The sequence below is a fragment of the Lontra canadensis genome, unplaced genomic scaffold (genome assembly GCF_010015895.1).
Source record: "Lontra canadensis isolate GAN:19392208 unplaced genomic scaffold, GSC_riverotter_1.0 scaffold30, whole genome shotgun sequence".
Classification (NCBI taxonomy): domain Eukaryota; kingdom Metazoa; phylum Chordata; class Mammalia; order Carnivora; family Mustelidae; genus Lontra; species Lontra canadensis.
The window spans coordinates 9,563,516-9,578,731 of NW_022631024.1; the positions used below are offsets into that span (position 1 = coordinate 9,563,516).

The 15,216-nt window shown below is 35.8% G+C and overlaps 1 protein-coding gene and 1 pseudogene across 7 annotated transcripts in view; both read left to right on the forward strand.

Moving 5' to 3' along the window:
• Nucleotides 1-15,216, forward strand: part of RABGAP1 (RAB GTPase activating protein 1) — a 152,015-nt gene that overhangs the window by 18,303 nt on the left and 118,496 nt on the right. The window contains exons 2-3 of one of the 7 annotated variants that reach the window (XM_032865801.1): nt 9,443-9,725; nt 10,456-10,495. The exons of 3 other annotated variants lie outside the window; for them this stretch is intronic. Coding sequence is in view for 3 of the 4 variants with exons in the window: in XM_032865797.1 (XP_032721688.1) it covers nt 10,456-10,495 (40 nt within the window). In the remaining variant the exon portion in view is untranslated. Of the gene's footprint in view, nt 1-9,439; nt 9,726-10,455; nt 10,496-15,216 lie in introns of all 7 variants that reach the window. 3 more of the 7 variants (XM_032865797.1, XM_032865799.1, XM_032865800.1) reach the window with 3 other exon arrangements.
• On the forward strand, nt 4,872-4,988 carry LOC116872891 (annotated as a pseudogene).

Consider the following 15,216-nt stretch of genomic DNA (forward strand, 5'->3'; position numbering starts at 1 on the left):
GTTGTGTTTCTCATCCTGCCTCCAGCTACATTTTGCTAGCCAAGTGTGACTCAGAGATGGGGCGGGGGGATCCCTTTTTTTGCTCAGCCCTTGTTCTTGGGATAGAGGCTCTCCTTTGGGCACAGTGCTACTTAGAATACTGAGGGTCCAATTGCCCTAGCCTCTAAAATAGTGGTTCCCCACCAGTACAGACAAACCAAGAAGACTTGAGACTACTATATCACCTACAACCACCATGTACTCAGCTTCTAAAGATGGAATGTCACTCAGGGTAAAACATGCTATTGTTCCATCTCCTAACTTCACAACTGTGGCTCAGATTTTCCCTGTAGTGAGAAGGGTGTCATAAAACGGCTCCTAATCCCTTCCCAGAGAAACTGACTTTATTTACAGTAGAATGTAGAGAAATTCAAGCCTAAGGGTACTCTCAAAAACAGTAGCCCTTGTGGTGAAAGGTAATTGGAGAGGAGATTGGTAGATTGATTGAACATATAGATTTAAGTATAGGTTTACTGGGAGGAGACTGACTCTTAGAGTCAGAACAAATCTCAAACATGGACCTCTGAAAATCCCTTCAAAGTAATGTCAGTTTGGTTAGTTTATTCTGTGGAGTAGTTTATACCCAAGTGCATTCTTGAAAACTATAGAGCAGTTGGCCATAATTAGTGGAGTTTAATATCTACGGTGGTCAGAGGAGTCGTCCAAGTACTCTTTCAAAATTGCTCTCATTTTAGGATTACTATAGGCAAAGCCAAATCTCTCCAGGGGAGCAAGTCAGAGGTTTAACAGTATAGGAATTAGGGGAATAGAATTTAGGGAAATAAGCTATCTAGCTACTAAATAAACAAGCAAGCATAAAAAAATAACAAGTCCCAGAGTGGGGAGACCAGTACTGTGAATTGGTACAATATATTATCTAAAATATCAAGTTTCCAACACAAAATTGTGAAACATGCAAAGAAACATGAAAAAATAACCTGTATGTCCTTTTTTAAAAAAAAAGAGCAGGCAGTAGATACTGGTTATGAGAGTGACATGTTGGACTTAATACATAGATTCTTCAAAGTAGCCATTAAATTCAATGAACTGAAAGAAATCTCGCTTAAAGAAATAAAGGAAAGTATGATGACAGTGTCATATCAAATGCAGAATATCATTAAAGAGATATAAATTATTAAAAAAGGAACCAGTTGGAAATTCTGAAGTGGAAAAGCACAGCAGCTGAAACCAAAAATTCACTAGAGGGGATCAACAGTAAATTTCAGCCGGCAAAAGAATTAATGAGAGGTGTTTTCAGGAGTTTTAGGATAAACTTTACACTGATTTAGACAATCAGTCATGGACCAGAGTGCCTTTGTGGAAGTCGAGGGGTCTATCAGGTTTCAGCATGCTTGGACCAAAAAACATCCAAGATTGGATCCACTGAAGACTGTGAAAGGAGCTGTTTTACTTTACCTGTGTCACCTTTCCCCCAAGATAGCACAACTCAATGCCAGTAGAGACTTTCTCTGCCCATGATTTTCTCCATGTGGGAAATTGAGAGCAGGTGCTGGATTCCCCAGCTGTGTGGGATACTCCCAAAACCCATTTCTTTCTCAATCCTTCCAGAATATTGGGTTGTGAACTACACAACTTGGGGGTGGACAGTCTTGCTGGGAGAACACTAGCTAAGGCTGAGAATGGAACATATGAGAGGAACACACATTTTATTAACTGCTTTGGGAACTCTATCAAGAACTCTGTTCATAAGGTTGTCTCCCCTACTGATCACTTCAGCTGGGCTATGGGTACCACCAACCTCTGTGCAGCTCACCCAGACACACCTGCCCCCAGTGACTGCCTTCTTATGCATGCTGCTGAGGGCAGGAATGGTCAGAATGAGCCTTTGCAGATGGCCAGTGAGCATGCATAAAACTGGATTCTGTGGGATTGGGAGAAACCACATGCTTGAGCAGTCATCGCCAGCTTAGGGAAAGCAAATGAGATGGAAATCATCAGGCAGAAGAAATTATTACAAAGTAGAAGAAAGATTATTTAATGTTACCTAGTTCGAAAACAAAAAAATGCAAAAGAGTGCAGAAAGCCTGCATGAACCATGGTATACCATAAAAATAATCTCTGCATTTATTGGTGTGCCAGAGGAAGAGAGGGGGAAATGGGTTGAAAGGTTATAGAGACCTAATGCATGAGAATTTCTCAAATTTGGAGAGAAATTTGGACATTTGAGTTCATAAAGCTAATAGGTTTCCCCAAGATTTCAACCCAAAGCGATTCTTTCCAAGACACATTATAATAAAACTGTCTAAAGTAAAAGACAATTTTTAAAGGAGTAAGAGGAAAAAAAAATCACATGACAAGGGAGTCTCCATAAGTCTATTAGCAGATTTCTCAACAGAAGCTTTGTAGGCCAGAAGAGAGTGGGATGATACAAAGTGCTGAAAGAAAAAAAACAAAAAAACAACCAAGAATGCGTTATTCAGCAAAGTTGCCCTTCAGAAATGAAGGAGAGAAAAAGATATTCCCAAATCCAACTAAGGGAATTAATCATCACCAAACCTTACTAAAAATGCTGAAAGGTGTTCTTCAATCTGAGATGAAAAATATTAACTAATAAAATGAAAAATATGAAAGTATAAAACTGAAGAAGGTAAGTATGTAGTCAAAATCATAATACTCTTAAACTGTAAGATGGTGTGTTGATTAATTCTAGTATAAAGGTTAAAAAGACAAAGATACTAAAAATAACTATAGTGATAATGAATATACAATATAAAAAGTTAAATTTTTACACCAAGACCCTAAAATGTTGTGGGGGGAAGGGTGGAGTGTTTATATATGATTGAAGTTGTTACAAATATAATACACTGTTGTATGAGTAATACATTTTAAGATATTTTATGTAAGCCTCATGGTAGCCACAAAGCAAAACCTACAATAGATAACATGAAAGATAACAGTAAGGGAATCAAAGTATACCACTTTGGAAAACTTCATTTCACACAGGAAGACATCAGGAAAGGAAGAAAAGAACAAGGGAGCTATAAATCAGTGAGAAAACAGTAACACAGCATTATAAGTTCTTACCTATAAATAATTACTTTAAATGCAAATGAATTATATTCTCCAAATGACATAGTGTCTGGGAGGATAAAAAATACAATCCCCACTATATTCTGCCTGCTAGAGACTCATTTCAGTCTTAAGGACATACACAGACTCAATGTGAAGAGATGGAAAAGCAGTTCCATGCAAGTGGAAACCAAAAGAGCAGGGGAATCTGAATTGATACCAGACAAAGTAGACTTTAAGTCAAAAAACTAAGAAGAGACAGAAGGAATAATATAATGAAAAATGGGTCAATTCATCAAAAAGATGTACCAGTTGTAAATATATATGTATTGAGCATCAGAGTACCTAAATATATTAAGCAAAAGAAACAGATCTGAAGGGAGAAATAGACAATATGATAATGATAGGGAACTTTAGTACTCTATTTTAAACAATGGATAGATCATTTAGGCATAAAACTAATAAGGAAACATTGGTCTTGAACTATACCATAGACCAAATGGACCTAACAGGCATATATAGAACATTCTATCAATAGCAACAGAATACTTATTCTTCTCAAGCATGCACAGAACATTCTCCAGGAGGATCATATGTTAGGTCACAAAACGAATCTTAGCAAGTTGAAGACTGAAATTATGCTAAATATCTTTTTTCTAACTATAGAGGTATGAAATTAGAAATTGGTACAGGAGGAAAATTTGAAAATCACAAATATTTGGAAATTAAACGATATATTCCCAAAGAACCAGTGAATCAAAGAAGAAAACAAAAGGGAAATCAAAAATACCTTGAAACAACAACCGAAAACGTAATTCACATTCCACAACGTGGAATCTGAGCCAAATTTAAAGTAAAATCGTGGTTGCCAGGGGCAGGAAGTGATGGTGGGAGAAATGCTATGTTGGTCAAAGAGTACAGATTTCCAGTTGTGCATTTATGAGGTTTTGGGAATGTAATGTACAGCATTGGGATTATAGTTAACAATACTATATTACATAATTGATTGAAAGTACCTAAGAGAATACATCTTGAATGTTCTCACCACACACACACAGATGGTAATCGTGTGAGTTGTTGGATATATTAACTAACCTTATTGTGGTAATCATTCCACAACATGTACACATATCAAATCACATTAAACAATGTTTTATTTCAATTAAGTCTCAATAAAGTTGGAAAAATACATAAAAAATAGAGACCCACAGATTTTTCATAACAAAATGGGAGAAGTGTTTAAAATATTTTAAAAAATGAACTGTTACCACAGTCGTGAAGAACTATCAAAATAAGCTGAGTGGAAGGCGACAGACCAGCCCTCACCACCACCAAAAGCTCATATTGCACATTCTATTTATATATAATTCTAGGAGATGCAAAACCTAGAGTCACAGAAAGCAGTTCAATGGTTGCCTGGGGGTATGATGATGGGATGGCGAAGAAGAATGGGAGTACAGGGGTGCCTGGGTGGCTCAGTCTGTTAAACATCTGCCTTCAGCTCAGGTCATGATCCCAGGGTCCTGGGATCAAGCCCCACATCGAGTTTCTTGCTCAGTGGGGAGCCTGCTTCTCCCTCTCCCAACTCCCTCTGCTTGTGTTCCCTCTCTCGCTGTAACTCTCTCTGTCAAATAAATAAAATCTTTTAAAAAAAATGTTTTTTTAAAAAAGAAGAATGGGAGTACAGAGGGGTGCAAGGAGTTTTGGACATTATGGATATGTCCACTGCCTTGACTGTGGTATGTGCATATGCCAAAATTCACCAAAGTGCACATTTAAATTATGTGCATTTGAATGTACATGTGCTTGCTTTGGCAGTACACATACTAAAATTGGAACAACACAGAGACAATTAACATGGCCCTTGTGCAAAGATGACACATAATGTACATCAAGTATACTGTAATAAATACATTTTTTAAAAGATTTTTAAAATTTCTTTGACAGAGACAAAGCGAAAGAGGGAACACTAGCAGAGGGAGTGGGAGAGAGAAGCAGCCCTCCTGTCAAGTAGGGAGCCCAATGCGGGGCTCAACCCAAGGACCCTGGGATCATGACCTGAGCCGAAGGCAGAGGCTTAACCCACTGAGCCACCCAGGCGCCCCACAAATATGTTTTTTTAAAAGAAAGAATTTAACAGTTTTTGTTATTTTTATTTTATTATTTTTACTTTTTTATTAAAGAGGCTCCACACCTACTGTGTGGTCTTGAATTCACCACCCTAAGATCAAGAGTCACATGCTTTACGGACTGAGCCAGCGAGCCACTCTTAAAAGAAGGAATTAATAAACTTGAAGATCAGTAGAAATACCCAAAGAACAGAAAGAATGAACAATGAACAAAACCATGGAGAAAAATGAGATGTTATTAAGTGTAATAACATCCTTGTATGTATTTCAGAAGGAGAGGAAGAAAATGAGCAGAAAAAATATTTAACGAAATAATATCTGAAAAGTCCCACATTTATTTATTGAAAAACAATACACATCTAAGAAGCTCACCATACTCTAAGTAAGATAAAAACTCAGATCCACAAAAAGGCATATCTTAGTAAAATGTTGAAAACCAAAGACAGGGGGAGATCTTAAAAGTAATGGAAGAAAAATGATTCATTTCTTGGAAGGGGACCTCAGATTTATAGCTGACTTATCAGCAGAAATAGTGGAAGCTTGAAGCCAGTGGGATGACATATTCAGAGTGCTCAAAGAAAAAACTGTTAACCAAGAATCCTAGCAAAACTGTTAGTCAAAACTGAAGATGAAATAAAGATATTTTGAAATAAAAACAATTTACTGCTATCAGAACCACCTTGCAAGAAATACTGAAGGAAGTTATTCTGGCTAAAAGCAAGTGACCCCAAATAATTTTAATCCGTAGCACCAGTAAGGATAATTGTGTAACGATAAAGATGGTATGAATACATTTTTCTTCTTTTGTGTTATATATACAATAAGTATATATTATACCCATAATATACAGATATATGATCTATTTGCCAGTCATTAAAAAAAAAGAGGTAGGTTAGAGCAGAGCTGTATTACAGCTTAGGAAATGACTTAATATGGTAATTCAAAACTACAAGAGCAAATGAAGAGGACTAGGATTGATAAAATTAATACAACAAAATAAATACATATTTTCTCATCTTTTCTAGAAGACACAGAATTATATGAAGTAACAATTATAAAAATGTGTTGATTTGTAATATTTATGGATATAGTATGTATAATAATACCATGGGGGAATACTGCTATATTTGAATAATTTTTTGTATCTTACTAGAATTAAGGTAGTGTAAATTAGAACGTGATTCTAATAAATTAAGACATGCATGGCAAGTTCCACAACAACTACTAAAGTGATATACACACATTAAAGAAATATCAATGCATATTAGAAAATATTCACTAGATACTAAAAAAGCAGGCAGTATGGGATACAGCTTATTAAATGTATGTAGGAAAAGTTATACCTGTAAATTCCGATATTATGAAAGAAGGAAAATTTCAAATCAATAACCTCATCTTTCACCTTGAGACATTGGAAAAAGAAGGGCAAACTAAGTGTAAAACAAGCCAAAGTAGGGAACAAAAGATTAGAGCAGAAATCAGTGAAACAAAATAGAAAAGTAAAAGAGAAAAATCAATAAAACAAGCACATGTTTCTTTCAGATCAACGGAATTAGCATTACCTTAGATTGACCAAGAAAATGAGAGATTACTAGGATTAGAACTAAAAGAGGGGGCATTACTGCTGAATTTAAGTTAAATAGGATTATAAAGACTTATTTGGAATAGTAATATGCCAAGAAATTAAAGAACTTAGTGAAATGGATACAGTTGTAGAAAAAGACTAATGGGGCTTAGTGTGAATAGACCTATGACAAGAAGTTGAATTAGTAATAAAAAATATACCACAGAGAAAAGCTCAGGCCTAGATGGCTTTATTTCTGAATTCTGCCAGATGCTTAAATCAGAATATCAGTTCCTCATAAACTTCCAAGAAATAGAAAAGGAGAGAATATTTCATAACTAAATCTATGAGAGTGACACTGTACCAATGCCAGAATTAGACAAAGACACCACAAGAAAGCTACATGTCAGTATCTTAAATATGGACACAAAAGTCCCCAACAAAATAGCAGGATATTTAATTCAGCAGTATATGAAAAGGATTACATACCATGATCAAGTGGGATTTATCCCAAGAATGTAAGTTGGTTTAACAACTGAAAATCTGTGAATGTAATATATCGATGGAACTAAAAACAAAACCACATGATCATTTTCAGTAGGCACAGGAAGAATGTTTGGTGAAGCCCAACACCTTTTTATAAAAATAAAGAAACATAGAAAATAAATCAACTATGAATAGAACTTCCTCAGCCTGATTAATAGCATCTATGAAAAACTCACAGTAAGAATCATTCATGCTGGTGAAAGAGTAGATTCTTAGCCCTTAGTTCAGACTCAAGACCTGGGTGTCTGCACTTGCAGCCTCTGTTCACCATTGTACAACCAGGGCAGTTAGGCATGCAAAAATATTATACCCATGTTGGAAAAAAGGAAGTAAAAACTCTGTTTGCAGTTGACATGAATTTATATATGAAAAACCCTATGAAATATGAAAAAAAAACTATTAAAACTAGTAAGTTCAGCAATATTACGGGATACAAGATCAACATACAAAAAGTTCAATTTTTTATACACCTGGAATGAACAATCTTAAAATAACAATGAAAAAACATTTATGATTGCATGAAAAAGAATGAAATAAGGGCACCTGGGTGGCTGAGTTAGATAGGTGTCTGACTTTTGATCTCAGCTCAGGTTTTGATCTCAGGATTGCACGTTGAAGCCCCCCACTGGTCTCCACACTAGATGTGGAACCTACTTTAAAAAAAGAAGAAATGAAATAGTGTTAAGTTAAACAAGTGAAAATCTTATACTTTGAAATCTGCAAAACATTGTTGAAAGAAATTAAAGAAGAGCTCAGTAGATGGAAATTCATACAATGTTCATGAAACTGATCTACACTTTCATTGCAATCTATCAGAATCCTAGGTAACATCCATGTAGAAGTTTACATGCCAACTGTAAAATTCATTTTGGATTGCAAGGGACTTTGAATAGGCCAAAGTAATCTTGAAAATGAAGAACAAAGTTGGAGGACTCAAACTTTGTAATTTCAAAACTTACTATAAAGAGTGGTAATCAAGACATGTGGTACTGACATAAAGATATGCATATAGATCATTGGAATACATTTGAGAGTTGAGAATAGAATCATTTTGGTGGTCCACTGATTGACACAAGGTTTACTAATGCCATTCAGTTGGGAATAGGTTTTTTGGTCTTGTTTTTTTTTTAACAAATTGTGCTGGGACAACTAAATAGCCCCTTTCAAAAGAATGAGGTTGTACCCTTACCTCACACCATATACAAAAATTAGCTTAAAATGGATTACAGACTTCAGTGTAAAGCTCTTAGAAGAAACGGGTAAATTTTCATGACTTCAGATTTGTCAGTGGATTCTTTGATACCACACCAAAAGCATAAGCGACAAAGGAAGAAAGACGTAAGATAAAGATACATAAGATGTTTATCAACTACTAAATGGATAATGTGGTATACAGTTATTTAAAATATTTTATTATATATATTAGGTTTATGATCTTTAAAAGGAATGAAGTACTGATACATGCTACAACATAGATGATCCTCAAAGACATGTTAAATAACAGGCAAGTCACAGAAGTCCAGAAATTACATGGCTCCATTAATATGAACTGTCTAGAATAGTCAAATCTTCAGAGGCAGAGGATCAGTTGGTTGTTGCTTATTTAGGTCTGGAGTTATTAGGGAAAAGAAGAGTTGAAACCTAACAGTGGTAGTTTTTGGTGTTTTGGGGGTTTGTTTGTTTGTTTTGTTTTTTGAGGTGATGAAAACATTTTAAGTTGACTTTGGTGTTGGTTGCACATACCTGTGAATATACTCAAAACGATGAGTTATATCTGGCCTGCTCCATGGAGAATGGGCAATCAAGAGGCAGGACTGATAGCAAAAAGAGTAGATAGAAGGCTGTTTCATTCATTAAAGGGAGAGAGAATGTTGACTTAAGACTAGAAGGTGAACGTGGTCTGATTCAGGATGTATTTTCAAGGTAGAACTAATAGGGTGGGCAAATTAGATGTGGGATTTGAGGCAAAGAGAGAAATAAATGATGGTTCCTAATTTTTGGCCTGAGCTGTTACGTATATGGTAGTGCCGTTTATTAAAATGGAAAGAGGACCAGCATTGGGTTAGAGGGACCAGAAGTTGAACATGTTAAATTTGAGATGACTATTATGTGTCCATTTCTTGATGTCAAGTAGTTGATTATATGAGATTGATCTCCGGAGCGACTGTGGCTGGCATCAACAGTATATAGATGGTATTTAAAGCTATGGGATTAGATGAGATCACCCACAGAGTGAGCATAGAAACTGAAGAGTTGAGTGAAGAACTGATTCTTGGAGTACTTCAACATTCAGAGATGGAGATGAAGAGAAACCAGCAGAGAAGACTGAGAAGATATAACTAGATTTAAAGAAAACTAGATTGGAATGCCTTTGAAAAGAGATGAAGAAAGTGTTTCAAAAGAGCGGGAATAACCAGGTATGTTAGATTCTGCTGAGAGGTTGCTTTCGATGGTGACTGAAAAAAGACAGGATAGAGGCCTGGGTGATCCTTAAGAAGGGTGTCTTTGTTTTTGCTTACTTTTTGTTTTCAAGAGAGAGATTAGATGATTAGCAGCATTCTTAATGGGTTGGGTAGTAAATGGTAGGTGAGGAAGAAGTGGTGGTAGTATAACAACCATTTTAAGGATTTTTGCTAAAAAGAAACAAAAACAAGAAAAAAACCATGGTACCTGAAGAGGAATAGGGATTCCAGTGAAAGATGTTAAGATACAAATGCGCCAATAGGAGTTACTCATTAAAGAGGAAGACATTACTAGTACCAGAGAAGAGGAAAGTCTTTGATTAAGGAGAGGGGTTTCCTATTGCGTGAGTAGAGGGGTTAGCCTAGGAACAGTTTCTGTAATAGGAAGGAAGATAGCATGAACACGTACACTTGCAAATAGATCAGTCTTCTCTCTTTTTGGGTGTCTTCCATTTGAAAATTTTCTTGTTAATTTTTGAAGTACTGTTTGAGTTACTCTTCCTGTTTCTAATTTGATGAATCTTTTATGGTAAATGGGAAAGACCCTCAGGGCTCCTCCAGAGAACTTTTTTTCTTGCTCTCTCATCTTATCTTGTTTACTGAAAAGAAATGTTCTGTTTTTTTAGACCAGGAAATTGAGCAATATGCCCTACAAATTTAAAATGTTTCCTCTCTGTATTTTCAGTACATCTCTGCAGTATATTGGAGTATTGTATGTAGAACTGGTAAGTGAAGAAAGTAATAGAATTATTGTTCAGTCTATGGGATTAAAGTAAAGTATGATGGAATTGCTGCAACATGTTGCTCAGTGATACTCTTCTTTTTGAAGCTTTTTTTTCAGCTACTGCTGTATTTTAAAATTGCATTGGATTTAGAAAATATATTTGAAAGCCCGTCATTCTTCCATGCCAGAAGTCCTAATTGTTTTGTTGAATATTGAGTTGACAACCAGTAATCTACCAAATGCTGTTTTTAGGCACTGAGGCTGACAACTCCCATTTTTGGAAATGTGATGACCTAGAAAATCCAAAAATGTCCCAATACAAAATATTTAGGAGAGCTGGGTGAAATACATCCTTTCACAGCTATATGCATAAGAAAGTAAAGAAACCCAAAGGAACAAAAGCAAAGAGGGACAGTGAAAGCCAGATCTATACATAAATGCTTACATTGGGGCTATACTGGGGGATTTTAGTGTTCTTCATGACCAATAGGCATGGGTTTTGATAGATAAGTTGGGTAAGACATAAGGCTTTGGGTTTTATAGAGAAGGGTATTGAAACTGAGATTTCCTTATATAGCACCTTCAGGGGATGATGCATCCTAATTGAAAGGATAGACTTGGAAAAAATAACTTACTTACAATCACAGGAAGAAAAAAAGGAAACTTAGCTTAAGTCTTCTTAGGATGGACACAGGTTTGGAGGGGAGTCTTGAGAATTTATACCCATAGGCTTGCCTTAGGGTATTTGGGGTTTGAATTTACACTAATTGAATATTCCTGGGTTGGTAATACTTCTAGGGCACCTGACAGAGTCAATTGCAAAACTACTCTGGAGGGACATGCCTGCCACCCAGGCTGCCTGGTATTCCCACAGATTACCCTGATAAAGAATATCAGATAATCCAAAATTTATAAAGAACAAAGAGCAGGCAGACTGTAGCAGAATCAAATCTTGTTGAAACTTGAGCATTTGAGTTATTAGCTATAACTTTTAAGATAAATATGATTTAAGTGATTGAAGATTTGAAGAAAAATTGGAAAATATTAGAAATGAACAAAATTATCTAAAAGACAAAGCAAACTTAGTGACAATAAGAGCTAGTGAAGTTAAAGGTGCAATTGATGTGTTAAATAGTAGATTAGATATTGCCAAAGAGAAAATCAATAAATCTGCAGAAGTTATGTGGAAAATAGAATGGGAGAGAAGGAGTTACTTGAGATAATAGCGGAATATTTTCCAGAAGTGGTAAGACATAGATCCCCAGCTTCAAGGAACAGTGTGTGAGTCCCAATCAGGATGACAGTAAAACTGGCAAATATCACAGACGAAGAGAAGCTCTTAAAAGGCTGAATGAAAACAGAGATAAATTGGATATGGTTCCTATCTTCAAGAAGCTTACAGCTTGGGGTAGATGATAGTTGTTAGGGATCTTGTTGAAGTGGTTTGTACTGATCTTTGCTTTGTAACAGATTACCTCAGAATTGAGTGGCTTGAAACAATTTATTAGTTCTCATGATTTTATCCATTGAATGGGTAGTTTTGCTCGTCCTGTTTTTGTTCATATAACTTCATTGATCTGATACATTGACTGGTGACTGGGCTTGACTGGGATGGCTGAATCTTTCTTTTCATTTGGTCTTCTTGGACTTCTTCACAGCAACATGGCAGTCCTAGGGCAGATACGGAAGTGGTAATGCATCTTTTAAGGCAAAGGGTTAGAGATTACATGGTGTCACTTCTGCCACATTTTATTTGTCAAAGCAAGTCATATGACCAGTCCAGATTCTGGGGTTTAGGGAAATTGACTTATACCTCTTGATGGAGGAGCTGTAGAGATACTGTGGCTATATTTAATTTTCAACATTAACAGATAAATGCTAAATAGAGATTAACAAAGGGTGCTATAGAATAGAGAGGATGGAAACCTATGTCAACTGGGGGAGGAGTCTGAGAAGCCTTCTTAGAAAAGACAATGCATTAGTTAAGCCTTTTAAAGAAAGGCTTTATGCAATGGTGTGGTTATTAAAAACATAGGCATTTTTCTTCATAAAATGTTTGGAAAACTCACATCATAATCGGAGAACTTTTCATAAATTCAGAACATGTTGTATTTTCTTTACCTGACTCCTGTAGTGTAGGAATCTTATACCCTTATCTCTTAACCAAAGATACTCTGTAAATATTGGTTGGAGGTACATTGCTGAGTGAGTACTTCTTTGGTGGAAAGTTCAGTTAGAGGATTTTTAAAAAGTTTTAATCTTTTTCTTCTTGAAAAATTCAGTGGACATTATTTTAGTTGGAAAGAAGTTGCCAAACTGTATTAAAATAGCTGATATAGAAGTCACTCCTCTCTTAGAATTGCCTAAGCCAGTCTTCTGATTCAGTTTCTGATATTACTTGTTTTTAGTATCAGGTGATTTTGTCCTCTAATGCAGATCTTTTATTCAGCAAACAAAGTAACTGAACCATGAACACACAGTTTAATTAGGGGGATCGCGGTGGTGATGGGGGAGACACATAAGTAACCCTGTCATCATGATAAAATTCATCAAGTGCTAGAATATAGATATGAACAGAATTGTATGACAGCCTAATGCCTAGAAAAGCAAAGAGTAGGTAATAATTTAGCAAAACCTTAAAGAATGATTAAGAATTACTCAAAGAACTGAGTCTGTAATGTGTAGAGAGACCAAGAGAAAAGGGCCCAAAGTCAGGAGCATTGCATATAGTGGAATTGAATGTGCTTGCTTTTCTTTTTCTCCCAAATGACCTTTTTGTTACTTGTTTTCTATAGTTATAAAAATAATGTGTGCTTGATACAGAAAATTCAGACAATAAGAAAAGTAAAACCCAGTCATAATCCCATTATTTTGTAACACAGTCATAAATACTTTGGGTCTGTCTTCAGTTGACCTTTTAGGATGAATTCACAAAGTGCTGTTCCTTCTTCTCCTTTTTAAATTAAAGTTAATGATTCCTAGTGGTAATTTTAGGTGGTTTCTCTGGTCCCAACTTCATACAGAAGATAAAGAGGTGGTTAATCAAAACAGCTGCTGTTTATAAATGAGGCACAAAGTCATTTAGTGATTTACCAAAGATCACAGAACAAGTATGTGAGTGGATTTGAGGTTAGTAACGATACTTTCTAGGATCCAAATGGGACTTCTGATTATTTTGTGCCATGCTTTCTGGTAAAAGTGAGCTTTATGTACTTGTTTCAGAATGCCTTAGTTTTTACACTGAAACTGAGTACTATTACTGTCTGAAGCATTGTCATTTATATTTTCATTATGGTCTGACTCAAGTAGTGGGAACTGTAGATATCACGGATTTGTCTTTAATTTTCTGATCATCTATGGATTTCTCAAGGCACACTGTCATTTCCTAAGCATGCCTCTTGAAGACAAAATCTCTACTGGAAAAAGATCACAGACTGCCTAAAGTAGCTTTGGATAACAGTCAAATCCAGAAGGGCCTAGCTGGTATTGTTGCAGTGACAGGAAACAGGGGCTATAAAGTTAGGAGTAGAAAATTAACACCAGGAAATGACTCTGGCTGTTGTCTTTGAAACATTTTGTCCCTTGCTTCTATAAATGCAGTTTTGCTCTCAAGGATACAGACCTGTAGCCACTTCTACCATATAAATCATTACTTTTATTTGATATATTTAGAAAGGATAGGTGTTATTCCAGTAATGGGTCTTTCACATAAATAGTAGGTGTGTTCTTAGTTTTCTCTGGATAATGGAAAGTGGAACTTTTTTTTTTTTAAGTTATTTGCTTTTTCATACCTGAACTCCAGTAGGTGGGCCAGAGTTTATTTAGAAATAGCTGCAAGTGGGGGGCGCCTTGCTGGCTCAGTTGGTAGAGTATGCGACTCAATCTCAAGGTTTTAAGTTCAAGCCCCACGTGTAGGGACTGCATGTAGTAATTAACTAAAAATCTTAAAAAAAAAAATGGAATAGCTGGAAGTGAGGTAGGGAGATACTAATCGGATGCTTACTAATTGGCGGGTACTGCCATGTGAGAAATGAGATAATTCCTGTAAAAGTCACATATAGTGCCTGAGTTATAAACAAATGTCCTATAATATTATTATTATTATGTCATTGAACCCTCCTGGAAAGGAAGTCTTTTTTGGACTTCAGAATAAAATTGGTCTGCAGCATGCTAACTGGTCTTGCCCAGTATTCTTACTGTAAACGTTAAACCTTTAATGACTCTCAGAATAATAGGAAATGATGGTGGTTTTGTTTGTGTTTAAGTAAACAAAGTGAAAATAAAGAATTCAAATTTCATTTTTCATAACTAAACCAAAATCTGTAGAATATCCAATATGAAAATATTACTTTGGCATTTACTCCTTGCCTTTATAAAATTCAGTTCAGTAAACATGTATTGTAAGTATATTGTGCAGTAAGTATATCTAATGCTTTGAGAATAATATAAAGATAACTTAAGCAGTCTGTGCCATCTAATAATGCCCAGTCTCGTTCAAGGTCTGGTTCTCTAAAACATGTATGCTCATGTGATGGTGGCATCCTTAGGGAGGCAGTAATTACACCCCCTATTGCACGATTAAGATATCCCAGAGGAGGTAACAGAATTTAAGCTTGGTCTTAGCAGAAAGAAGAAGGGAAGGATTACTTTCTAGGGAAGGGAATAGTCTGTACAAAGTCTAGATGCTTGAAAGTTTATCCTCTGTCCTGGGGAAGGTGAGTA